The sequence below is a fragment of the Meles meles genome, chromosome 1, assembly GCF_922984935.1.
Source record: "Meles meles chromosome 1, mMelMel3.1 paternal haplotype, whole genome shotgun sequence".
In the NCBI taxonomy this organism is placed as follows: domain Eukaryota; kingdom Metazoa; phylum Chordata; class Mammalia; order Carnivora; family Mustelidae; genus Meles; species Meles meles.
The window spans coordinates 164,754,277-164,780,554 of record NC_060066.1 but is presented as its reverse complement, the minus strand read 5'-3'; the positions used below and the strand labels follow the sequence as shown (position 1 = coordinate 164,780,554).

General features: G+C 36.7%; 2 protein-coding genes across 3 annotated transcripts in view; one reads left to right on the top strand and one right to left on the bottom strand.

The window, feature by feature from the left end:
- Positions 1-18,994, bottom strand: part of LOC123926642 (integrin subunit beta 3 binding protein) — a 74,916-nt gene extending 55,922 nt beyond the window's left edge. The window contains exon 1 of the mRNA XM_045980587.1: positions 18,877-18,994. Coding sequence (XP_045836543.1) covers positions 18,877-18,881 — 5 coding nt within the window. The 5' untranslated portion in view covers positions 18,882-18,994. The remainder of the gene's footprint in view (positions 1-18,876) is intronic.
- A 263-nt stretch (positions 18,995-19,257) lies between these two features.
- EFCAB7 (EF-hand calcium binding domain 7) overlaps positions 19,258-26,278 on the top strand; it is a 46,801-nt gene continuing 39,780 nt past the window's right edge. Inside the window, exons 1-3 of one of the 2 annotated variants that reach the window (XM_046025588.1) lie at positions 19,258-19,387; positions 21,667-21,854; positions 25,779-25,990. In XM_046025588.1, the coding sequence (XP_045881544.1) occupies positions 21,668-21,854; positions 25,779-25,990 (399 nt within the window). In that variant the 5' untranslated portion in view covers positions 19,258-19,387; position 21,667. The remainder of the gene's footprint in view (positions 19,388-21,666; positions 21,855-25,778; positions 25,991-26,278) is intronic. The other variant, XM_046025596.1, reaches the window with a different exon arrangement.

The following is a 26,278-nucleotide window of genomic DNA, read 5'->3' as shown; positions in this document are numbered from 1 at the left end:
ATTCAAATGGATTTTTATATACAGTTTCATATATATTCACTATTGTACAATTCAAGCATTAAAGTCATATTATGAAATAATCTTAGTAAAAATAAATATATTTGTGCTTTAAAATAACACTATTGAAAAATTAAGCATAAAGACAAAATAATTTATACAACCTTAATGGAGATGTTGAAAGTATATTATTTGCAGAAATAATGTACTAGGTATTAAAATAAAGGTATGAACAAGGTGAAAATTTTGCACGTTATTCTAGCTTTAAACATGATTCAGTGCTACCAGACTATGACTTAACTGAGGAACAGATGCTCTATGTCTTTATAAGTCCCCAATCCATAAGAAACTATTTTTTGTTTCCCTCACTAAACTGATTCAGGAACATGCCAGGCTCTCTCTGTGCAAAATCTGTTCTGCTAAACTGGATGCCCAGCTGTTGGTGACAATGCTTAGAAAGGAAAGCTGAATATTTATAATACTTTATTTCGTACAGCTGTCTTCTAAAGAGCAGTCATCAACATTTTATTGAATGCAGGCTAAATGCTTAAAGGAGAAAAAGGTCAATATAAATTAAAACTAGTTTTCCCAGTAATAAATGCAGCATCAAAAGTACTTTCTTGATCCCTGAGAAAAAGAAATTATGTTATTTAAAATACTAGAGAATTTGAGAATAAAGCAAAAAAAAAAAAAAAAAGAGGGAGAGAAAAAAGAAAAAAAAAGAGAGGACTGTATTGTAAAGTTTATATTATAGAAAATTTAAAAATTTTATGCATATCAGAAAATGACTGTTCATAAATAACTATTTATTTTTTTTCCTGAATATTGACTTTCAAACAAGTGATAAGAACAAGAAAAAATAGAAGAGATGGACAATTTACAAATATTACGGAGTAGTAAATATTAAATGCGAAAATTTAATCTAACAAAAAAGGGCTCACTCGGGCGCCTAGGTGGCTCAGTGGGTTAAAGCCTCTGCCTTCGGCTCAGGTCATGATCTCGGGGTCCTGGGATCTGGTCCGGCGTTGGGCTCTCTGCTCAGCGGGGAGCCTGCTTCCTACTCTCTCTCTGCCTGCCTCTCTGCCTGCTTATAATTTCTGTCTGTCAAATAAAAAATAAAATCTTAAAAAAAAAGTTTTAAAAAAAGGGCTCACTTAATTTTGCTATTATATCTACATTAGCTTATCATATAACATTATTTCTCGAGATTAATTAAATCACTTTGAAAAATAACTTGTATCTCTTAGAAGTCCACTTGAAATAAATTTAATGTGAATTCTCAATGAAGCAAGAAGAGAATAGAGGTATGAACAAATAAAAATGGCACATGATCCCAAAAAAGTATATATATTTGGTTTTGGAATACATAGTACTCTATTCAGGTATATGAGATATTTTGGCATTTTACAAAATTTCGAAAGTAGAAGTCAAAAACTAAAAGTACACAGCACAGAGTTTTTTAATTCTGTTTTTAAATGCTAAGATGTAATACTACCTATTAGAAGGAAATAAACCCCACCCTGATATTAATTGTTCAAAATATTACTTATTGATGACTAATTCTTAGAGAAAGTAACTTGATATTTGGATTTAAGAGATTTCTGGTTTACATCCTAGGTTTGATCTAAGAAGCCCAAGAAAATATATATGTAAACAAGAAATTGAGCAGACTTAGACTGTTATTTTCCACTTTAACAGTTTAGTGAGAATCTAAAAAACATGATTTATTATCAGTGATACAGTTTTCAGGTAATTTAGGCATGTAAACTAAAACCTGATAATATTTACAAGAATCATGAAAAGATTTAATCGATGAGACTAGGAGAAATCTAAGAAATCACTTAGTTCATCCAATATGGAAGAGTTGGTGTGATGTGCCCACTGTCCAACAGCTTGAAGGGCAGAAACTCAGATCTCAGGTCCTGTGCACAACAAATCTTTGTCGAATTGGGGAGGAGTTGAACAGCAAACCTACTAGAGGATTTTATGACGATCTATCAGAACTAGGCCCACTGCCAAAGTGTATTATTAAATTAAGCACATACTGTATGCTTTTACTCTTTTTTTAATCTACTCTTTTATCCATAAACAACTATAAGCATGAAATTATGTTACATGGAAGAGGATGATGTTACTAAAGAACAGAGAGGAAGAGATGGTTGAAACATACACTATAAAGGAAGAACAGACAAAACTTGATTAAATATATGGGGTAAATATTTTTCTAAAGTATTTACTCACTTGTTACCAGGGCCAGTTGGCAATTAAAAGTGGTGTATCTCTGGTCGTTCTGTAAAGTTACAAGTAGTTTTAGGGGTTACTACTTTGATTTAAAAAAATGGGATAGGCTAAAAAGGACTCAAACAGACATTTCTCCGAAGAAGATATACTGGTGGCCAAAAAAATATAAAAAAAATGTTCAACATCCTTAATATTAGGAAAAGGCACATCTGAACCACAAAGAGATACCACTTCACAGCCATTAGGATGTCTAATTACAAAAAAAAAAAAAAAAAAAAACCACACACAGAAAAAAAGAACAGAAAATGTTGGCTAGGATATGGAGAACTGGAATGTTCACGCACTGCTGGTGGGACTGTAAAATGGTACAGCTGCTATGAAAAACAGTTTGGCAGTTCCTCAAAGTTCTACATCTAAGGTACTTAGGTGTATAATTCAGCAATTCCACTTCTGGGTATATATCCAAAAGAACTGAAAGCAGACCCAAACAGGTAGTTGTACACCCATGTTCATAGCAGTGTTATTTCCAGTAGCCAAAATGTGAAAACAATGCAAGTGCCCATTGACAGCTAAATGAGTAAACAAAATGTAGTATAGATATACAATGGTATATTACTCAGCCTTAAAAAGGAAAAACATTTTGATACATGCTACAACACAGATGAACCTTGAAGATATCATGCTGAGTAAAATAAGCCAATATCAAAGGGACAAATACTGTATGATCCACTCAAATGAGCTACTTAAAGTAGTCAAATTCATAAACACAGAAAATAGTGGTTGCTAAGGGCTGAGAGGAAGGGTAAATAGGGGGTTAGTGTTTGATGGGTATAAAATTTCAGTTTTGCAAGATGGAAAAAGTTTTGGAGATAGATGATGGTGATAGTGCATAGGGTGAATGTACTTAATGTCATAAAACTGTACACTTAATGATTAAACTGTAAACTTTGGGGGTGCCTGAGTGGCTCAGTTGGTTAAGCCTCTGCCTTTGGCTCAGGTCATGATCCCAAGGTTCTGGGATCAAGTCCTTTGTTGGGCTCCCTGCTTCTGCTTCTCCTTCTGTCCTTGCTCCCACTCATTCTCTCAATCTCTTGTTCTAATAATAAAATCTTTTTAAAAAATAATTTTTTAAATGGGCACTTATCTACTATATCCTAATTCCCTCCCTCCTACTAGTAATCTTATTACCTCTGCAGATTACTTCCCACTTCCAACTTAACCCATATTTACTCCTATGTCCATAATATTACTACTATGCTTCATTTTTAGTTGCACTAAGTTTAGATTCATTGGGATGAAAATTCTGGTTGCTACCAACATTTTGCTCTTGAGAATTTAGTAAAGATAAATACATTTGACATACAATTTCATATCAAGAGGAATAGAAAGTAACCATGTTTGTAGGATTAGTCATATTATTAAGACTATCCTCCCCTATTTTATTTAAATTATCACGTGGTAGTATCCTGAATAGGATTCTCTGATTCTACAACAACAGAACAAGTACATGAGTTTCATTATACAAATTCATAAACACAGAAAATACTAACACTGGTGACAATATTAAAGAAATTACTCCAGAAAAAATGAATTTTCATTTGATTTCTAATTAAGAATGAGGAATGACACCTCAAAAAATACAAAATGAATGCTTTGAGCTTCTCTTTAATTTTTTTTTTTTTTTTAGAATGTGCAAGTGGGCAGAGAGGGGAGAGAATCTCAAGCAGTCTCCATGCTCAAGGCGGAGCCCAATGTGGGGCTTAATCTCACAACTCCAACATCATGACCTGAGCAGAAGTCAAGAGTTGGACACCCAACTGACTGAGCCACCCAAGTGTCCCTTTGAGCTTTTCTTTAAAAACACTGGATCAGGGGTATCTGGGTGGCTCAGTCAGTTAAGGGTCTGCCTTTGGCTCAGGTCATGATCCCAGTGTCCTGGGATTGAGCCTTGCATCAGGATCCCTGCTCACCAGGGAGCCTGCTTCTCCCTCTCCCACTCCCCCTGCTTGGGTTCCCTTTCTCACTGTATCTCTCTCAGTCAAATAAATAAACAAAATCTAGAAATAAATAAATACAAACAAAAACACTGGACTAAATATAATTTTGAATAGCAGAGCTGAGGGTAAGAGTGTGTGTGGTGTGAGGAGACAGATAAACTTGGTAAAGCAGATAAGAGTAAAAGGGCCTTGATGCTATGCTGAATTCCTCCCCTAAGCTTTGGCAAATCATATAATTTCACTAAGCTTCATAAAGTTGATAATACTGGCCTGTAAACTAGTAGATAATCTCTGAATGGAAGATAAAAATATCACTTACAATGTCAATGCTTCCATTACTTCTCACTATAATGGTGATGACAATATTTCAAGAGTATTTAAAGGAGTGAGTATACTTGTGAGATGCTTAGAAATCCTTTGATGAAAGGCAATGACCAAATTCATATCCCATGTGACTCCTTTGGTGTAAACTGAGATATCTGAAATGATTTATTTTCCATTCTATGCATGAGAATGAGAAGAGAAGGGAGAAGAATCTTCCATATCCCTTTTATATTCTTCCTTTCATTCAAGCCTTTTGTGTACTCTCAAGTGCTCTTTTGTGTTCAACATTCAAGTGGTCATATAATAATTTACTATCACATATGGGTGAGTAGAGAGAAATATTTGTTACATGTAGAAATCTGGTCATCATGTGAAAGCACCTAAATAAATAATGAATCCTGTTATTCTTCATGATAAAACTGGCCAAAACCTTAAGCAGTTATTGGGTAACAGATGTTTTTTGGGCCAAAAGCTTCCTTATTAAAAGGTTAACAGAGAATTAGCTAAACAATTCTTATAGAAGTAAAGGGATATATTTGGGAATACTGACCCCATAAGATAAATAAATACAGGTGACATGGTCACTGGGCAAAATAAAATGAGAAATGTCATAATTTCATTAACTGAGTATTCTCAAAAACGAACATTAATATTCATTATTTCCTCCTGTGAGAAACTTACATATACATATATGTGAGTATCATCACACATACATATATATAAAGGACATAAGTTAAATCCTTTTAAAATTTATCAAAAGGGGCCAAATAGTTTTATCAGAATTAAATATGGGAAATGGGTGACATTTTACATATTTTGGTATGTATTATATTTTATAGCATAAAAATTAATAACGAATTTACACTGAAGTCTACCCTTCCCTTGAGAATCTTTTTTTTTTCCCATTTTATTTATTTTTTTCAGCATAACAGTATTCATTGTTTTTGCACAACACTCAGTGCTCCATGCAAAACGTGCCCTCCCTATTACCCACCACCTGTTCCCCCAACCTCCCACCCCTGACCCTTCAAAACCCTCAGGTTGTTTTTCAGAGTCCATAGTCTCTTATGGTTCGCCTCCCCTCCCCAACGTCCATAGCCCCCTCCCCCTCTCCCAATCCCACCTCCCCCCAGCAACCCCCAGTTTGTTTTGTGAGATTAAGAGTCATTTATGGTTTGTCTCCCTCCCAATCCCACAATCTCTAAGTTTTCTCTGACACAGTCCACATTGCATTAAGGATCTTTCTACTCTGTAGCACTATAGCACTTGTGTATGCCCCTCTCACAAAACTTACCACATTGAAATAGTATATTTCTATGTTTGTCTTTCCTCCCTGGACTAAGACATTTATATCATTAGCACCTCCTCTGTTAAGTGATGAGGTTAAATATCCTTGTTAAACTATCTTTCCCACAAAAATTAAGACTCCCAGGGTGCCTGGGTGGCTCAGTGGGTTAAGCCACTGCCTTGGGCTCGGGTCATGATCTCAGGGTCCTGGGATCGAGTCCTGCATCGGGCTCTCTGCTCGGCGGGGAGCCTGCTTCCCTCTCTCTCTCTCTCTGCCTGCCTCTCTGCCTACTTGTGATCTCTCCTGCCAAATAAATAAATAAAATATTTAAAAAAAAATTAAGACTCCCAGCAAATACAGTATCTGTTCATATTTGAATGCCCAAAGCCTGACACAGTGATGGAAAGAAAAGTGTTATATAAATTAATGATTTATTCAACTAATTGTATTTATTTTTAACTTAAAACTTAGTCTCAAATTGAGGAATATATTTAATTCCTTTAACTTTTTATGATCCCCCAATTCTGTTTAAGGTAGTTTCAATGCAGGTTCCCAAAAGATGTCATATTAACGGTCTTATCTCTAACATAGTCTCATACAGATTTATGTCTTAATAGTTCTGGAAAAATCTAAACCATATTCAAAGATTGACTTTCCTTCATTTTTTTTCTTTCTAGACTTCATCTAGAAGTAATTTTAGACTTTCTAGTTCTGTTTTCCATATCTCTAAACTCTTATTTCTAAGCATTTTTTTGTCTCTGTACTGTGTATGGGCAATTCCTTCAGATCTATCTTCCGGTTGTCTAATTCTTTCTTCACTTATAGCTAATTTACTGCTTAATCCACCCATTGGCGTTGTTGTTGCTTTAAACAATTTGATGAGTTTTGGCTGTAACTTTTAATTTTTACTTAATTTTAAACTTAAAAAAACTTTGAGGAGTAAGAGTTCTTATCTTTTACCTAGACTTATCACTTGTTTACATTTTGTCCTATTTATCATTCTCTTTTTCTCTCTTGCTCTAGTTCTTTCTTGACTTACTGTGGGTTATGCCCTGATAAACCCATCTAAGTTGAAAATATCTCAAGCTGAAAGTGCAATTAATATACCAAACCTACAAAATTTCATAGCCTAGACTAGCCTATCTCACAACATGCTCACAACACACATATTATCCTATAGTTGGGCACAATCATCTAACACAAAGCCTATTTTACAATAAAGTACTGAACATCTCATGTAATTTACTGAATTCTATACCAAAAGTAAAAAACAGAATGGTTATATGGGTATAGAATGGCTTTAAGTGTATCAGTTTTTCACCAGAAACTGGGTGGGGCTGATTGAGAGCTGTGGCTCAGTGTCAGTGCCTAGCACCACAAAAGACTATTGTATTACATATCAGCAGCCAGGAAAAAAAAAAATCACAGATTTTTTTAATGTACATATAAAGATACACAGAGCTAGAACAGAAAATACCCATCTATCTCTCTGTATATAGGCATAGTTTAAAAATCTGTGATTTCATATTGATACTTCCAGTGCCAAGCCAACATATTTTAAATTCCTCTATCCAACAATGAAAACCTAGCTCCTATTATGTGCAAAATATTGTTTGCTGAAGCCTAGAATACATAGAAACCAGTTTCAGAAGTGCTAGTCCAGACCCCTGTCCAAAGCAAATCTATTTACTAAGATTTACTAAGATTCAGTATTTGCATAATATTGTTAACTATAAAATGTAAATAAAGTCATTCTATCAGGTGTTAAGCAGTATTTCAATACAGTTTTAATCTGTATTCCCCTGATGACTAACAAAATGCTTCCTTGCCATTTATATAACTTTTTTTAAATTAAGTATTGGTTCAAGTTTTTGAACTATTATTTCAATGAGTATTACTGTTTACTTAAGTTATTGTTTTACTGTCGAGTTATAAGAATTCTTTGTATTTATTCTAAATGTTAATTGTTTAAAATATGCCTTATTTTTCTCCTACTCAGTGGCTTGACAATTCATTTAAAAAATTTTTTTAAAGTAATTTCTATATCCAATGTGGGGCTCAAAGTCAAAACCCAGAGATCAAGAGAGGCGCATGCTCTACAGACAGAGCCAGCCAGGGGCCCTAACAAATCATTTTTAATTTTTTTTTTAAGATTTTATTTATCTGTTTGACAGACAGATCACAAGTAGGCAGAGAGGCAGGCAGAGAGAGAGAGGAGGATGCAGGCTCCCTGCTGAGCAGAGAGCCCGATGTGGGGCTCGATCCCAAGACCCTGGAATCATGACCTGAGCCGAAGGCAGAGGCCTTAACCCACTGAGCCACCCAGGTGCCCCCTAACAAATCATTTTTAAAAAGTTTTTTACTTTAATTCCAGTAACCATATAGTGTTATATTAGTTTCAGGTGTACAATATAATGATTCAACAATTCTAGACATTATTCAGGGCTCTTGAAGATAAGTGTACTTTCATTTTTATTTATTTATTTTTTAAAAGATTTTATTTGACAGAGAGAGACAGATCACAAATAGGCAAAGAGAGGGGGAAGCCAGCTCCCTGCTGGGCAGAGAGCCCGATGCAGGGCTCAATCTCAGGACCCTGAAATCATGACGTGCACTGAAGGCAGAGGCTTAACCCACTGAGCCACTGAGGCGCCACAGATGAGGATACTTCTAATCCCTTTCACCTAATTCCACCCATCTCCGCTCTGGTAACCATCTGTTTGGTCTCTACAGTTAAGAGTCTGTTTTTTGGGGGCGCCTGGGTGGCTCAGTGGGTTAGGCCGCTGCCTTCGGTTCGGGTCATGATCTCGAGTCCTGGGATCGAGTCCCGCATCAGGCTCTCTGCTCGGCGGCGAGCCTGCTTCCCTCTCTCTCTGCCTGCCTCTCTGTCTTCTTGTGATCTCTCTCTGTCAAATGAATAAATTAAAAAAATCTTTAAAAAAAAAAAAAAGAGTCTGTTTTTTGGTTTGGCTCTTTCCCTTTTTAACCCTTTGTTTAATTCCACATATGAGTGAAATCATATGGTATTTGTCTTTCTCTAACTTATTTCTCTTAGCATTATTCTCTCTGGCTCCAACCACGTTGTTGCAAATGGCAAGATTTCATTCTTTTTCTGGCTGACTAATATTCCATATGTATATATATATATATATATATATATGGAATATATATATATACACACATACACATATGTATATATATATATGTATACACACACACACGGTTATTTGGCTATTGTAAATAATGCTGCAATAAACAAACACAGGGGGGCGTATACCCTTTTGAATTAGTGCTTTTGTATTCTTTGGGTAAATGCTTAGTAGTGCGATAACTATGATCACAGGGTATTCTATTTTTAATTTTTTGAGGAACATACATACTGTTTTCCAGAGTGGCTGCACCAGTTTACATTCCCACCAACAATGCACAAGGGTTCCTTTTTCTCCCCGTCCTTGTTTGCGTTTTTTTATTTTAGCCATACTGATAGGTGGGAGATGGTATCTCACTATAGTTTTTATTTCATTTTCTTGATAATGAGTGATACTGAGCACCCTTTCATGTGTCTATTGGTCACCTGCATGTTTTCTTTGAAAAAATGTCCGTTAATGTCTTCTGCCCATTTTTAAATTGGATTATTTGGGGGGTTCTGGTGTTGTATTGTATAAATTTTTGTATATGTCGGATATGTCATTTGCAAATATCCTCTCCCATTCATTATGGTGTTTTTTAGTTTTATTGACTGTTTTATTTGTTGTGCAGAAGCTTTTAATTTTGATGTAGTCCCAATAGTTTATTTTTGCTTTTGTTTCCCTTGTCGTAGGAGATAGATCTTAAAAAAATGTTGCTATGGCCAGTTGCAAAGAAATTCTTGCCTGTGCTCTCTTCTAGGATTTTTATGGTTTCAGGTTTCACATTTAGGTCCTTAGTCCATTTTGAGTTTATTTTAATGTATGGTGTAAGTGGTCTAGTTTCATTTTTTTGCATGTAGCTGTCCAGCTTTCTCAACACCATTTGTTGAAGAGACTATTTCCTATTGCATATTCTTACCTCCTTTGTTGAAGATTTATTGACCATATAATCATGGGTTTCTGGGCTTTCTGTTCCATTGATCTATGTGTCTATTTTTGTGTCAGTACCATACTGTTTTGATTATGACAGCCTTGTAGTATAATTTGAAATCTGAAATTGTAATACCTCTAGCTTTCGACAATTTATTTTCTTAACTATGTCCTTTGATGACCATAAGTTCAAAATTTAGATGAAGTCTTAATCTATCATTTTTTCTTTTATGGTTACTGATTTTGTATCTTGCCTGAAATTTTACCTACCCCATGTTGTAACAATAGTCTCATAAACTTCCTTCAGAAACTTTACCTTTACATAAAGGAGTATGCTATATTTCAAATCAGTTTTTGTATATGGTATAAGATAGAAGTTGAGGGTATTTCATTTATATTTCTGTATGGTGTCCCAGAACCATTTTGACTTTTCTTTCCCCACTGAATTGCTTTGGCACCTCCGTGGGTCTATTTCTGGACTTTGGATTCTCTTCCATTTTATCTATTTGTCCTTATGCCCAAACCACATTGAATTCGGAACCACTATAGTAAGTCTAGTTAGCAGATGTACTCCAACTTCATTCTTTTCAATATTATTTACTCATAAGTCCCTTGCCTTTTCATAAAAATTTTGAAATCAGTTTTTCTATTTCTATAAAATGTTTGCTGGGACTGACAGGAAATGCGTTGAATCTAAAGATCAACTGGGAAGAACTAGTAATTTAACATTATCGAGACTTTGAGTCCATAAACATGCCCCTATTTAGATTTTTTCTCTAAGCAACATGTTCTAATCTTCAATGTAGAAATCTTAAGTGTCTTCTAGTTAAACTTCTTTTAAGTAGTTTTAAAATGTGATTGTATATGGAAACTTAAATGTTTCATTTCCAGGTGTTTCTTGGTAAAATGTAGAAATAGAATTGATTTTTGTATATTGACTATATGACATGTATCTTTGTTAAATAGCTCTAAAAACTATTTTACAAATTCCTTAGTATTTTCCATGTTCATGACAGTATCACCAGCAATTCATCAATTTTACTTTTTCCTTTCCAACATTTACATACTTCCTTTCTTTTTGTGCTTTGTTAAAAAGAAGTGGTGGGAGGGCACATCTTGCCTTATTCCTAATCTTAGAGTAAGTGTTTAATGCTGGGTATGATATGTGTACGCTTTTCATAGGAATTTTCTACTTCTTAGTGTTTTTAGAATTAGAATTAGAATTTAGAATTAGAATTTTCTACTTCTAGTGTGTTGAGTTTTTATTTTAGCATGAATGAGTGTGCTCTTTGTACAACTATTAATATGATCCCCTTTATTCTCTTTTTGAGAATGTTAATTGATTTTGAAATAACAGAACAATTTGCATCCTTGGGATAAGTCCCAATTGGACATAATATATTGTCCCCTTTATATGTCGAATTAGATTTACCAATTTTTTTTTTTTAAGATTTTTATTTATTTGCGCCTGGGTGGCTGAGTGGGTTAAGCCTCTGCCTTTGGTTCATGTCATGATCTCAGGGTCCTGGGATTGAGGCCCAACATCGGGCTCTCTGCTCAGCGGGGAGTCTGCTTCCCCCCCCCCCCCGCCTGCCTCTCTGCCTACTTATGATCTCTCTCTCTCTCTCAAATAAATAAAAAATCTTTAAAAATTTTTTTATTTATTTGAGAGGGAAAGAAAGAGCACATACATGAGAATGCAAGTGTGGTGGAGGGAGAAGCAGAATCCAGGCTCAGCAGGGAGCCCGACAAGAGGCTCAATCCCAGGATGCTGGGATCATGATCTGAGCAGAAGGCAGATGCTTAACGGACTGAGCTACCCAGGCACCCCTAGATTTGCTAATCTTTTGCTAAGAATTTTTGATTCCATGTTCATGAAATATATTGGTCAGTAATATTTTAATAATTATTTACCAGTATCAGGTTAGGTAGTATCAGTGTTATGACGATTAAATGAGTTGGACTATATATATGTTAAATATACATATATTACATATATGTTGTATATAAACTATAAAATTATATATAAACATATTACTTAAAATGTATATGTATGTAAAATCTATGTATAGATTTTAAATCTAGTCTGATATTCTCTACTTTTTTGTTGGAGTCTTTACTTCACTTGAAGTTACTATTTTGGAACCAGGCTGTTCCTGCTGAAACTGTGCTGTCCAGGAATTTTTCTTTTTTGCTCTAAAAAGAAAATCTTTTAAGAAATGGAATCCCTGTCATCAAAATAATTTAAGGGTACCCCACCTCTTCCCACCCCTTCTGTGACCCCAGCTGGTTTTAGGTTTAAAAACTGTGGTCCTAAAAAAAAAAACAAAAAACTGTGGTCCTTCCTTAAATGAAATGACTTACCAAAAGTAATTTAGAACTTCAATGGCCATTATGGGAAACTTTCTCTCTCTCCAAACTTAACTTTTCTCAAAACTGAATTGGATAGCTACAGCTCTAAAACTGTCAAAACTGAATGGGATGCCTATTTTGATTAGTATTTTGAAGCTTCCAAAAGTTATTGGGAAACTAAAATCGCCTCTGTGCAAAATACAATTTCTAGACTAACTGAAGTAAACAAAGAAAGAAGAAAGAAGGACTTCTGAAGCCTCTTTTCAGCCTTCCCCATCTTCTTTGTCTCAGGACATGTGGCAGATGTTCTGTGCTCAGGCTCTACCTCTGGTGCCATTTTTCTCTGCACCATCACCACCTCCCCGATTGTCCCCCATGCTAATCCTTTCACCAAACTTCCCTTTTCCTTCAGATCTTTCCCCCACTCCCTACTTTCCTGAACCTATTAAAATTTACCCCTTTACAGTTAAGTCTTCTGAGGATCCTAATAAACCTCACATTTCTTTTTTTTTTTTTAAGATTCTATTTATTTATTTGACAGAGAGAGATCACAAGTAGACAGAGAGGCAGGCAGAGAGAGAGAGAGGGAAGCAGGCTCCCTGCTGAGCAGAGAGCCCGATGTGGGACTCAATCCCAGGACCCTGAGATCATGACCTGAGCCGCAGCGGCTTAACCCACTGAGCCACCCAGGCGCCCAAACCTCACATTTCTTATACTCTCTGAACTAAGGCCAAATTACAAGCCATAAAGTTTCCTAAAGTGACTGAGGACATCAGTGGATTTGCTGAAAAATCCAACATCTAGAAGTCCAGAATTTTCTTAGAAGACAGTTTGGTGTTGAGTGTAATAGTTACATACGTGTTTGTCAGGCTTTTGTGTGCAAGCCTGAATTTAGTTCCAATTAGCAAGCTTAGGAAAAGCTACTATAATTGCTTGGTGGAGATTTCCAGCGATTGGTCTAGCATCTTGCCAAAGATTGGTGTCTGTTTCTCCAGATCCCTTCTGGGATGACCCCACTGTGCTAGTTTCATCCAGTATTTGGCCTGGTCCCCACAAAAGCATGAAGACTAACTAACAGAAATCTGAGAAACTACGTTGGTAAGTTTAAATAACTTGGTCACCCTTTAGATGTTCAAACTACCCAGGTAGTATTTACTTCTAGGTTTATTAATGGACTAAACTAGAATCTTTCTCTTTTAAAGGGATGAGGATAGAATGGGAAATCATGTCCCCTCTATATTGAGTTAACCTGACAAACCAGCTCACCCACACGCTAGATGAGTACTTTAAAACAAAGACATCTAAAATTTTCAATTTTCAACTCTAGTAAATGAAAGCCCTTATACAAAACAACCTTCCTCCCCACTAGTTTCTACTATTATTGCAAAGGGCCAGGACACCGGAAAAAAGACTGTTAACAAACTTAAGTGTTGAAGGTGCCTTCAGCCCTTTAAGCCAGACTTTCCAATGTTCTTCTAATTCCCAATGGGGCTCCAAGGAACTAATAGGAGCTCTTCCCAATCCTCCCTCTTAATCAGCTTGGAGAAAGCACTCTCCGGATTGGGAATGAATCCTCCATCCTTATTGACACTGGAGCTCCACTCTCAGTGCTTAACACCACTGCTATAAAGCAGCTCCTGCCTCAAGATACTGAAGCAGTTCAAAGGGGGGTGGTGGTGCTGAATAAACCTTAACAAGTTCTTGCCTCTTAACCTATTCCCTTCTGTTTAGGTGATTTAGAGCTACAGACCCTTTCTCCTTAGTTCCTCTGCCCCTATTCATTTATTGGGCTGAGACTTCTTAGAAAAATATTATGATAGAATTTCTTTCTTCCAAAGGGGGAATTTAAGTTTAAAATTTGATTGTAGTAACCAAAACAGCCAACCAAGCAAATTAAATGACGCTTGACATCTTTTATTTGATCCCTCTGATGGCACTATAGCTGAGTCTGGGGACAATGATCAGTTGTCCCTCTTGGACCAACTACCATCCTTTTTATGGACAAAGTCTTCAACTGGTGTTGGTAGAATCTACAGTGCACCTCCCATCAAGATTCAAACAGATCTCAAAACCTCTCCCCAGAACTAATCAATATCTTATAAAGAGTTTTTCAAGGCATCAAGTCCATAATATAAGATTACAAGACTCAGTGCCTTATTATCCCTTGCACTGGTCCCTGCAATTCCCCTATTTTCCTGTGAGAAAACCCAATGTCCAAGGATAGAGGTCTAAGACCTCTGCGCAATAAGTAATGCTGTTATCCCTCCGCACCCTACGTTCCTAACCCCCACATACTACTGATATCTATTCCCACTAAAAGCAAACTTTTTACTATAATTGATCTTCGCGGTGCATTTTAGTATTCTAGTTAATAAAGATACTTTTGCTTTCACTCAGGAAGAATGATAACACACCTGGATAGTAATGTTCCATGGTTACACAGAGTCCTTACTTTTCACAAACCTTAAAACTGGATGACATAAAGTTTTCTGTAGGTTCTGCTTTGTTACAATACACAGATGATTGCTTCTCTGCTGCCCTTCTCAAACCTCTTCACAAGACGACAGCATCTACCTGTTAAAACTTTTGGTCTTAAAAGGACATAAAGTCTCCAAAGAAAAACTACAGTTTTTCAAGTTTCAAGAAAAACTACAAACCCTGGTTTGATACTTAACGACACGTGACCTTGAAATAAGGACTACATTAGATCCAGGATTTATGGCATCCTGAACTTCCCCCAAACCAAAACCAAAGCACTAATTACAATATTTTCTTGGACCAGTTGGCTGCCATTGAAATTGATTTCAAACTTCTCTTATGACTCAGACTCTATATGCTTTACCAAAAAATAACAAACGACCCTATTATCTGGAAAGATTGGGAATACAAGCTTTTGGGACTTTAAATATTGGGAAGATAAGCTTTTTGGGACTTTTAAAGAAAAGCCTTTAATAAAGCCCCCTGCCTTCAGATGTCCTAATTATCAACTTCCCTTTTTTCCTCTTTGCATATGAGAGGGAAGGGAATACCCTTAGAGTACTCACCCCAAAACAGGGAGACCTTCATTAACTCATAGGGTATTATAGATAACAACTAGACCATATCCACCTTGCCTCTGCCTTTTTGGATAAAGCCACTGAAGAAATAGTCAGGGAATCCCATCTTTGTGCCCCATGCACAAGAAGCCCTTTTTAATTCTCATAACACTCAACACTTTTTAGTCATTTCTTTTTCTTTTTTTTTTTAAGATTTTATTTATTGATTTGACAGAGAGACACAGTGAGAGAGGGAACACAAGCAGAGAGAGTGGGAGAGGGAGAAGCAGGCTTCCTGCTGCGTGGGGCTCGATCCCAGGACCCTGGGATCATGACTTGAGGTGAAGGCAAACACTTAACAACTGAGCGACCTATGCACCCCCTTTTTAGTCATTTCATCTGTGAAATCCTGTAACTGCTCCTCATATAGTTCTTTCTCACGGTAGTTTCTTTAATCTGGCTATTCTCCTCTCCTACACTGATAAGACCCCTCATGACTGCTGAATGCTGACAGATCACCTTCTGACTCCCTATAACAATTTACAGGAACCTCCTCTAATCAATACAGATTTTACATGGTTTGCTGATGGTTCTCATTTAAAGGATGAAAATGGAAAGTATTGTGCCGGCTATGTTACTGCAACTCCTTTGAAGTCATTGAGGTAGCACCTTTACCTCTGGCTACTTCGGCCCAACAGTCTGAGTCATACACCCTTACTCAAGCTTGTACCTTAGCCAACAGTAGAACCACAACCATTTATACCAATAGCCAGTATGCCTTTAGGGTAGTTCGAGACTTTGATATGTTATGGAAACACTGAGGTTTCCTTACCTCCAATGGGGATAAAATTAAAAATGGTTCCTATGTCTACAATTTATTAGATGCCATACTTTTGCTGCCTGCTCTGGTTGTTAAGGTCCCAAGTAGTCTAAATGACTCCCTGGATGCCAAAGGAAACCATCTTGCTGATACTTCTGCCAAAAATGCTGCTGTCAAGGAAACCAATGGCCAAACCTCTATCATGTTCCAAAGGGATATTCCCCCATGATAATTTTGAAAAACTGACCAGAAACATCCAACAATTGGCGCCAGAACAGGAAAAAATATTAGAAATCTAATAATTGTTCATTTGATTAAAAAGAAAAAACTGACTTGGACCAATTAACAATCTGGCCCTACCAGAAATCCTAAAATTTCCACTATTTACCCCTGTACATGCATTAAACCATTGGTCTATTAACAAAATGATAGTGTTCATGAACCAGTATTGGTGAGGAATTATTAATGAGGTCACAAAAAGTGCCCACCTCACTTGTCCCACCTGCCCAAAACACAATGCAGGGAACCTGCCTGCCCAGCTCTCCAGCACTTTAAATTACCTCAAAGACCATTCAGTTTTCACAAATGGATTTCATAAAGCTTTTCCATCTAATGGATTAAATATGCTTTGGTTATGGTTTGTATGTTTCTTCACTGGACTAAAGTTTTCCTTAGTAGACTGGCCATTGCCTCTTCTGTGGCCAAAATTCTACTAGAAAAAATTATCCCCACGTGGGGAACCTCTCTTAAACTTCATTGATTAGGGAACCCATTTTATCGGTTAGGTGCTTTAACAAGTCTGTGCTGTTTGGGTAGTTTTACAACACTTTTATTGTGCATACCATCATCAATCCTCAGGGTTAGTTGAACACACTAATGGCACTATTAACAATCAACTCCACATATATCTTGGCCTAAAGCATTGCCTTTGTTCTTTCTAAGTATCAGACCCACTCCCTTGGGAACTCATAGACTTTGAGACAGTCACAGGACATCCAATGCACTTGGCTCCTGGTTCCTTTGACCCACAGTTGAGAAAAGGAGATTATATTTCAATATTATAAAGGCCTAATTGCTTCTATCAAAACTAACTATATGCCTTGTTAGAGCAATCTTTCCCAGTGCACTCTCAGGAGACAAAAACTTTAAGCACCTCCTCTTGCAACTTGGGAGATTTCAGCTATTGAAAAAAACAAAACAAAACAAAAACAAACAAACAAACAAATGCCTCCAGAAAGACTCTCTTCAATCTAGTTGGAAAGCCCCCTATCAGGGACTGTTAGCCAACACTTCTGTGCCAAACCTCAAAGAATGGACTCTTGGATTCACGTGACACATTCAAAGAAAGCATCAAACCCTGACTGGATCTGCACACCATCTGATCACAAAGATTTCCTGGAATTGAGGCCAACTATACCTGATAACACAGACTTCCCAAGATGTCTGGACCAGGCCTGGTTAGAAGGTTCGGGATTCACAGAAGTCTCTCTTTTTCATCTGGAATATTAGCTAACTCTGGATTCTTATCCAAAAGTCATGGTTTCTGAATTTTCAACTTTACCGTATTATTAACAACACATTTGGTTCCAACAGTTCTTTTGAGATAACAATACTTTTTAAAAAGGTCTTTGAAGTTTTACTGTTTTGCAAAAAGTTCACCAGCTATTGCTTCATGTTTATACCTACACTATATCTTCTCAAATGCACAAGATAATTCTTTCAGTGTGCTCTTGCAGTAATCATCATTCTGCTTTCATGACCGCTTAAAGTAGGGACTTCGAGGAGGCACGCATACATGACATAGGTTTGCTTCAGCGGGGGGAAATTTTCTTCCCTAAGTTGGAATAAGTGCCAATATTTTTAGTTGGCTATTTTCAGATCTAGGATCCTGATTTAGAACCATCACACAATTTGGAATTGGGAATGTTACTTTCCATTGTGTACTTGCTGCCTGTCAAATCTTTGTAAAAACGATGTTACTCAGTAAGACGATTTCCAAAGCTTACAGTCTTGATAATATGGACCATAGAGGGGAAAATGCCTGAGAGTTCTCCCTGCTACCCCTGGTTACTCAAATTTGACCTTAATAGGTTTCCAATTTGTACAATTTTCCTCCAAAGTGGGACATAACACCCAGGAGAGATCCTTCCTGGCACTAAGGGACAAAAGGTCACTGAATTAAGAAGAACCTGACTCTTAATCAGCAATGCTTTTGGAGAAAGATCTTGACCAAAGGGAGGAAATGTGAAAAATAATAAAGGGGAAGCCTCGTTAAAGTGGAGTAGGGAGGCTAGAAGGGGAGGCTAAAAGGGGATCTCATACCATTGAACGTCATATAGCAAGAACTGTCAATTACACACTCCAACAGAAGAGTTTCCACAGGGAAGAACCCTTAATTACAAGTCGCAATACGGAAAGACGTACACTGCACCTCCTACAAAATACAAACCACCCCTGCAACTCAGGCAAGGAGAAACCGTCAACTTGAACATGAACTGACTGTCCTCCCACGGACTTTGGGCAAAATGACCTCTCCCAACTTCCTCCTTCTTCTCCATAAAACAACTCCGCGCCTTTGTTGGACTTTACCTATGGTTTAGCCATAGCTTGCACGCAGCGAATTGAAATGCTTTGATTCCCTAGTAAACCCATTTTTGCTAGTAAAGGAACAGGCTTCTATTTTTAAGGACAACATAGTATCTACTCTTCTTGTTCACAAAGGGACCCAAGAAACAGCAATGGGGTGGGGAGGGCGGATACCTACGGCATTTCGACATTCAGGAAAGCACCACCGCGAGTTAAAAGGAACCGAGCCCCTTCTTTCCTAAAGCAGAGACCCTTCGGAGGGAAACGCCGGAGTCTGAAAAGCGCGGGCCCGCTGGCGCCAGACGCGGTGTCACACGCAAGGTGGCCCGCTGGAAACACCCTCCCTCCTCCGAGGGATCCGAGTGTATGGGGGAAAGGGGAGGAGAGTCTAATTAAGGACCTAGGACCTCATCCACCCTGCCAGTGCACCACAGGACCCTCTCTCCGCTCTGGTCATTCCAGACCCCGATAGATGAGCGGCACAGCCGTCTCTGTCCTCTCCTGATTCACCTCCCTAGATTTCTACCCGGACTGTTTGGGGAGGTGCTCTGAATCTTATTTCCGGTGAGGGAGAGGCGCAGTTGCCATGGTAATTAAAGGAAAGGCCGAGGTCTGTGGGGCAGCGGTGAGAGGATCAGGAATCCGCGGAGAGAACTGGCGGCGCTTCCTCGCGTGCGAGCTGCAATTAGGTAGCAAACAGTTCGCTGTCTCTGTCTCTGTGCCGCGCCCTGCTTTGCTCGCTGTCCGGCTTCCTTTTCTCTCACCTGCTTCTTTTACTTCCCTCTCACACCAACACTGGGTCCGTGTATACCTCAAGTGTATATAAAACCGCAGCCAATAAAATGGGAAAAAAAAAAACAAAAAAACCGCAGCCATGTCCTAGAGAAACCCCCAAGCAGGAGAGCTTGCCCGAGGTCGGCTGTGAACGGATTCCACCGTGCAGGGCCGGGGACTGGGCGGCTCTGTTTTCACTTGGCCCTTTAGAGAGGCCTTAGACGCTTGTTAAAAACAGTTTATTTTTCTTGCTGTCGTGTGGCGGGTTATTAACGGAGCCGTTTGCTGCACTGGCCACTCTAGGCCCGTCTTGGTCTCGGGCTGGAGTTTCAGTGAAGGCGGTTTCCAAGCCGGAGGGGTGCGGTGATAGATTTGTTGAAGCTTCCGTTTAGTCTCTCGTGACAACAAGGGAAAGAATAGAATTGTGGAACATTTCTGCTGTGGGATTTCCACGTGAGGGAGTCACCTTATTTGGAAAGCGTATTCGAGGACGATCCCCCCCCCCCAAAAAATAAAAATAAAAAAATAAACCCTTAAATTTAAAAATAGCTTGCTGCGAAATGAACATTCATTCTTTCTTACCAGAACAGTTTCCGTACGCGCCCCCCCCCCCCCACATTCGTGAGGAGATGCGTGCACGCATATGTGTTTAAAACTGATGCTTAATTATAGTGGTATCAATTTGCAGTAACCAGACTGTGACACCGCATCCCTATGGGGTCCTTCTAAATCTGGTGTAATATGAAAGTGTCAGGCAGGCAGTCTGTGTATTATAAATAGGGTACTTCATCCATGATAAGCGATTATTATCTTTCTTTCCCAAGTGTAAAAGACCTATATAATTCAAGAAGGTGCAAGTGATTTAGGCCTCCTGAGTAAGAATCCAATGAGTCCTGAAGGGGACCCTACCTGTGTCGTCTTATTGTTGAACTTGAAATATTCAATTTATTAGGTTGGGATGTATTTTTAGAAGTCAAAGCTGGGTAAAATGATGTTGGAAGGGGTTAGACCACCAGCACAATTTAGTGCCTCAGAGTAGCTGTTGTACAAGAAGCCTTCATTCACATTAATAAAGAAGAAACTGTTATCAAAATGTACTGCCTCTTGTACTGCTAGCTGGGTGACATCTCTGTCCCTCAATTTCCTTATCTGTAAAAGGGTCAAAAAGTACCTGACCGCTGTAATAAGGATAAATTAAGATGTGTGATAATTCTTTAAGGCTTATGAGCCGAGGTGCTGTATAACCCCACAACATTATTAGTAATGAATGCAGTAAAATCTCACAATAATGCTGTAAATGGGATCCAAAAAATTCAGTCATTCAAAAGGTTGGCCTGCATTACTGAGTTGTTGGTGAAGTGACCTTTTGCTCCTGCTGAGGGGATGGATGCCAACTGCTGATCCCATTACATCCAAAGTCTTATTATTGTGGAGTTTCACTCTTTCAGAGTTTATTTAGCATCAATTATGTGCAAGGCACTGTTCTGTATGCTTCACACGTATTATATTTAATCCTCTTGACAACCTTACTAAAACTTAACTTACTGTCCTTTTTTAAAAGATTTTATTTTTTTGAGAGAGAGCATGAGAGAGAGAGTGAGCACAAGTGGGGGGAAGGTCAGAGGGAGAAGCCAACTCCCCCACTGAGCGGGGAGGCTGATGTGGGACTCTGTCCCAGGACCCTGGGATCATGACCTGAGCAGCAGGAGACCAGTAATCAACTGAGCCACCCAGGTGTCCTAACTTACTATCCTCTAAGAGAATTGTTGTATGCTTTTCCTTTGCTCTATGATACTTATTTTGGGTTTTTTTGTGTTTTTTTAAAAGATTTTATTTATTTGACAATATTTATTTTGTTTTTATATTACATCTTTGCTTTGGCTTTATCCTTTTGGCTTCTCCTATATATATATATATATATATATATATATACACACACATATATATATGTTGCATCTCATATATAGTTTATTTCTAAATATACACGTATATTTATATGTATGTATGTACTGCCAAAAGCTTATTCTAATTTAGCATATAATAATACAACCAGATGCATATTATAGTTGTCTTTTTCCCCTCACATACAAAAACTTTAATACATTGATTCCTCTTCCCCCCATTTGAAAGGCAAGGTGACATTTGCATTTTAGGAGATTAACATTGACTAAAATATAAAATTATTTTCTAATAGAATGGCCATCAGTCCAGGAAGAGATGCAGCTTTCTCCAGTCAGAAGTCAGCGCTTTCAGAGAGTCCTCGAACAAAGAAATTTCTACTAACTGAAGAAGAGCTATTTTATATGAATTGTAGAGCTGCCTACTTAACTGTTTTTAAAAGCAGCTTAGAGAACATTATTTCGAAAGAACAACTTTACTTGGGTAAATTTTTCTTTAAAATTTACATATTTTTCCTTATTTGTTGAAAGTTAATAGATCAGAAAGACAAGAGTAAGAATTACTTTGTTGGATCGTCCCAGTTTCTTAGGGAAGCTTGAGGAATGGAACTATATTATGCTACTATACCATTTTATATATTTATATATTCTAGTAGCTTCAAAATAAAACATTCAATGTTTATACAAACTAGATTAGTATTTTTAAAGTGTTCATCAATTACTTAAAATATTTTTTAAAAAATTCTTATTTGGTACCTTAAGATTTATATAAGATTCTATATATATAAGATTTGTAAGAGTCTATAATAATAGAATTTAAAGCATGTGGCATTTGAATCACAAGCCTGAATTTGACCTACACTGGGAAAATGTAAAGAATATATAAAAACAGGTTGAATGATTATAAGTGATTATATATTCACATATATATAGATACCAATCTCTATATATATGAATATATAATCACAATCACAGAGATTATGATTATATATTCACAAACTGAATACTCATGTCAGTTTAATCAAGGCTGATAACTTCATGAATAGAGAAACTGAGTTATTTTGCCAACTTTAGAAGTTGGGGTTTCCTTAAAAAAATTCTGACATTTTTGCAATAATGTCTTAGGTTTGTACATAGTAAGATCTCTATTTGAGGAAATCCATATTTGAAATACAAAAATTGAAAAGATTAAATTTACATTTTATTATAAACTATAATTTTAGTTTTTTCTTTTTTCTTATGAAAGTAGTGTGAGGTCATGAATCTCCTGTTTAACAGTTTAACCTGTCTTTGATTATTATGCCATTTAGTTTGTGAATCTATATTACTATATGAGTAATATAGAATATATATTACTAGGTGAATATATGAGTATTACTAAGGTGCTATCAGTTTTAGAGAATTATCTGGATAATTCAGTGTTTCTTTAGCTTATATACACTTTCGGTTTTATGGTGAAATTCTCTTTGTAACATAGTAATGATTAAGTTCAGATAATCTAGATTTTTAAAAAGTAGGGTAAATCAGTGATATCTTTCTTACTACTATATCTTTCTGCCATTTATGCCTATAACATGTGCTTTGACATTCCATTTCAAGGTTGGACAGGACAGTACCATTACCAAAGTTTTAGATTTCCTTTTTTTCCCAACTTATAAATAATACAGGTATTATGGATTCATGTCAAAGCTTAAAGTAAACCCTTTCACAAGATTAGTATTTTCATGTAAACCTTTAAACATTTACAGTTACATGTTTTTACTGTTATTAGGCATAATAATGGACTCCAACTAATTCCAAAATTAGAAATTTAGTTACATTAGTAATTACTAAGTTATACCTATTTCTTAGATATGAGAATGTCTGCTTACTGAGTACATGTTTAGGCATAATTAATTTTATTCTGAGAAAGTTATTTTGTAATTAGTAGTATATTAAAAACCCATTTTTGTTTTTTGGTTTTTTTTACAGGGGGGAGGGACAGAGGGAGAGAGAATCTTAAGCAGGCTCCATGCCTACTGCAGAACCCAATGTGGGGTTGATCTCACAACCCTGAGATCGTGACCTGAGCCAAAATCAAGACTTGGAGCTTAACTGACTGAGCCATCCAGGTGCCCCCAAAAGCCATTTTGTTATTAAAGACAGCATCAAGTGTATGCTGACCTGCCACTTGTGGGAAAGTTACATACCCATTGACTCAAAGCTGTACAGAAAATAGCGTTTTCTTTTCTTTTTTTTTTTTTTTTAAGATTATTTATTTTAAAGAGGGAGAGAGAGAGAGAGACAGAGGGCACAGAAGGAAAGGAGGGGCAGAAGGAAAGAATCTTTGTGCATACTCCCCACTGAGTGCAGAGCCAACAAGGGGCTCCATTCCACAACCCATGAGATCATGACCTGAACTGAAACCAAGAGTCAGACGCTTAACTGACTGAACCTCCCAGGCACCCCTCTTTCTTTATCCTTTCCTTTCCTTTTTTTCCTTTCCTTTTCCCTTCCTTCCTTCCTTCTTTCCTTCCTTCCTTCCTCTCTCTCTTTCTTTCTTTTTTTCTTTCTCTCCACCCCTCATTTGGGGCTTGAACTCATGACCCCAGATCAAGAGTTGTATGCTTCACTCACCAAGCTGGCCAGACACCCCAGCATTTTCTTTCACATGGACTTTTGACCTCAAATCACAACTTCATTTAGGTCCTACTTGTATTCTTACCTTTTAAAGGGTGGAGGTTGGCTGGGGATGGAATCCTAAAACACATGTATCTTTTCCCTGGTTCTCTTAATAGATGAAATATGTAATTGTTCATTTTTATGCTGGGCAAAACTTATCTTTTGTTCATTCCTAGGGCAGCATGGTAATCAGAACTTTTGTCTACATCCAAAATAAGCCTTTGGAAGTTAAAAAAAAAATTACATTGTCTCCACCACTACAAATTTCCACAAAGCCTTCCTAGGTGCAAATTCTTTTGCCTCTAGGTGATGTCTTGTTTTCTTTTCTCTGCCAAAGTTTTAGTTATCTAGGTATGCTGCACTGTCATAAGCTGGAGGATGGGAACGTTTCTCTTAGTCCGTGGACTTCTAATATGTTACTAACCTTAAATCATGACCACAGGTAGCAATTTTACACTTCAGGTGTGGACTTCCTATTTAGATTAGAAATTTTAGCAACCAAGAAGTTTGAATCTCTGAAAACAAACAAACAAACCACTCTGTATTATGCCTCTACACAGTCAATATTCAATATAATGGACTCACAAATATCTATATTTATCACTTTGCTCTAATTTCTATTTCCTTGAGGATATTTTTAAAAATTATTTTATATATATTCGTCCTTATTCATCATATTGTGGAGTATCCATATGATCTTTTTTTAGTGCTGATTGACAGTGCCCAAATCTTGTGAAATCTCACCTAAGATAGTTAGAAATCCCCAATAAAAGGCTTTCTAGTAGAAGTTGATAGCAAAATTCAGGTCAGTTACACCTTTAATTTTATTAATTCCATCTATAGTGCTTAGGAATCATATCACTGGTTCATTTTAGATAGTATTAAGTCTTAATATGTAGAGATTTGTTTATGTACAAATTGCCAATTTACTTCTTTTAAACTTACAAATATAATTGTTTAGAACCATTATATTTCAGTGTGTATGACATACACAAATACAAAGCCTTTCTCACATTGTGGTTTGTTACCTCACATTGATATAAGGGCATGCCTTTTAAAAAATAACATCTCGTGAATAACTGGTTATGGAGTATTTTTAAAGATTCTGGTTAAGAAAGAGTAATTCAATCATTGCATCTCCATAATAGACTTCTCTCAAACTATGTTGAGATTCTTGAGTTTTAGCAAGGCTGTAACTGCAAATAGCTAAATTTTGTGCCTGTATTTGACATCTGTGAAATGATTAATATTCCTGAAATCGTAATATCTAGCAATGATGAACATTTTAGATATCATGCCTTATTGACAATAATTTTCTCAAATTAATGATTTCCTCATTTCATTAAGGTATTTGTTGGGCCAGAAAAGTAATAATTAATGCTTTTTGTGGTTATTCTTAGGTCCTCAAAATAATTAAATGGATGATTGTTTTTAATCTTTTTTTTCCAGGCACTTTTACAAAGTAAATCATGTTATCAGTTAAACCATGTAAGTTGAGAACCAACTGTCAGAACAGAAAAATATTTAATTCTGTCATTAATAGATCAAGAATCTATAGCTGGTAATATGTATATTTTTTCATTTTTGAAAGTCAGGCATACATTGATATCACTAGATTATGAACCCCAAAGGTATGTATATACTTTTGTATAATATTATAATATAATATAATGATGGAAAGAAAAAATACATTCAGATACCAATCCCAAATGTTACTATAACAAGTAACACTTGCTTTATTGGACAGCTCTACAGCATGCAGGAAGAAATCCATCCCAAAAGACCATTAATAAGTATTGGACTCCTCAAACTGCCAAACTGAATTTTGATGATTTTTGCATAATTTTAAGGAAGGAGAAGCCTACTTCAAAAGCAGAACTACTAAAATCATTTAAGCAATTAGATGTAAATGACGATGGCTCTATTTTACACACTGATCTTTATAAACTTCTAACAAAGGTAAGATTTGTGAAATAGTTTTGTAATATGCATTGCTGGCAAAACTATAAGGAATGTAGCTTTGGCTACCAAGGCCACATTAAAAATAATTTTGGCAGGTGAAATGAATCACATATATGTTGTTTATAAAGTACTTAAGGATCCTTCTGGATGAAAGGTGCTCTGTAAATAAAACATAAAGTATAAAATTGAACCCATGTTGCAATCCCTTGTGTTCCTTTGCAATTATTTGCTGCCCAGAATGTTTTGTAATTTGGGAATAGACTTATATGTGATAAGTAAAAAAGA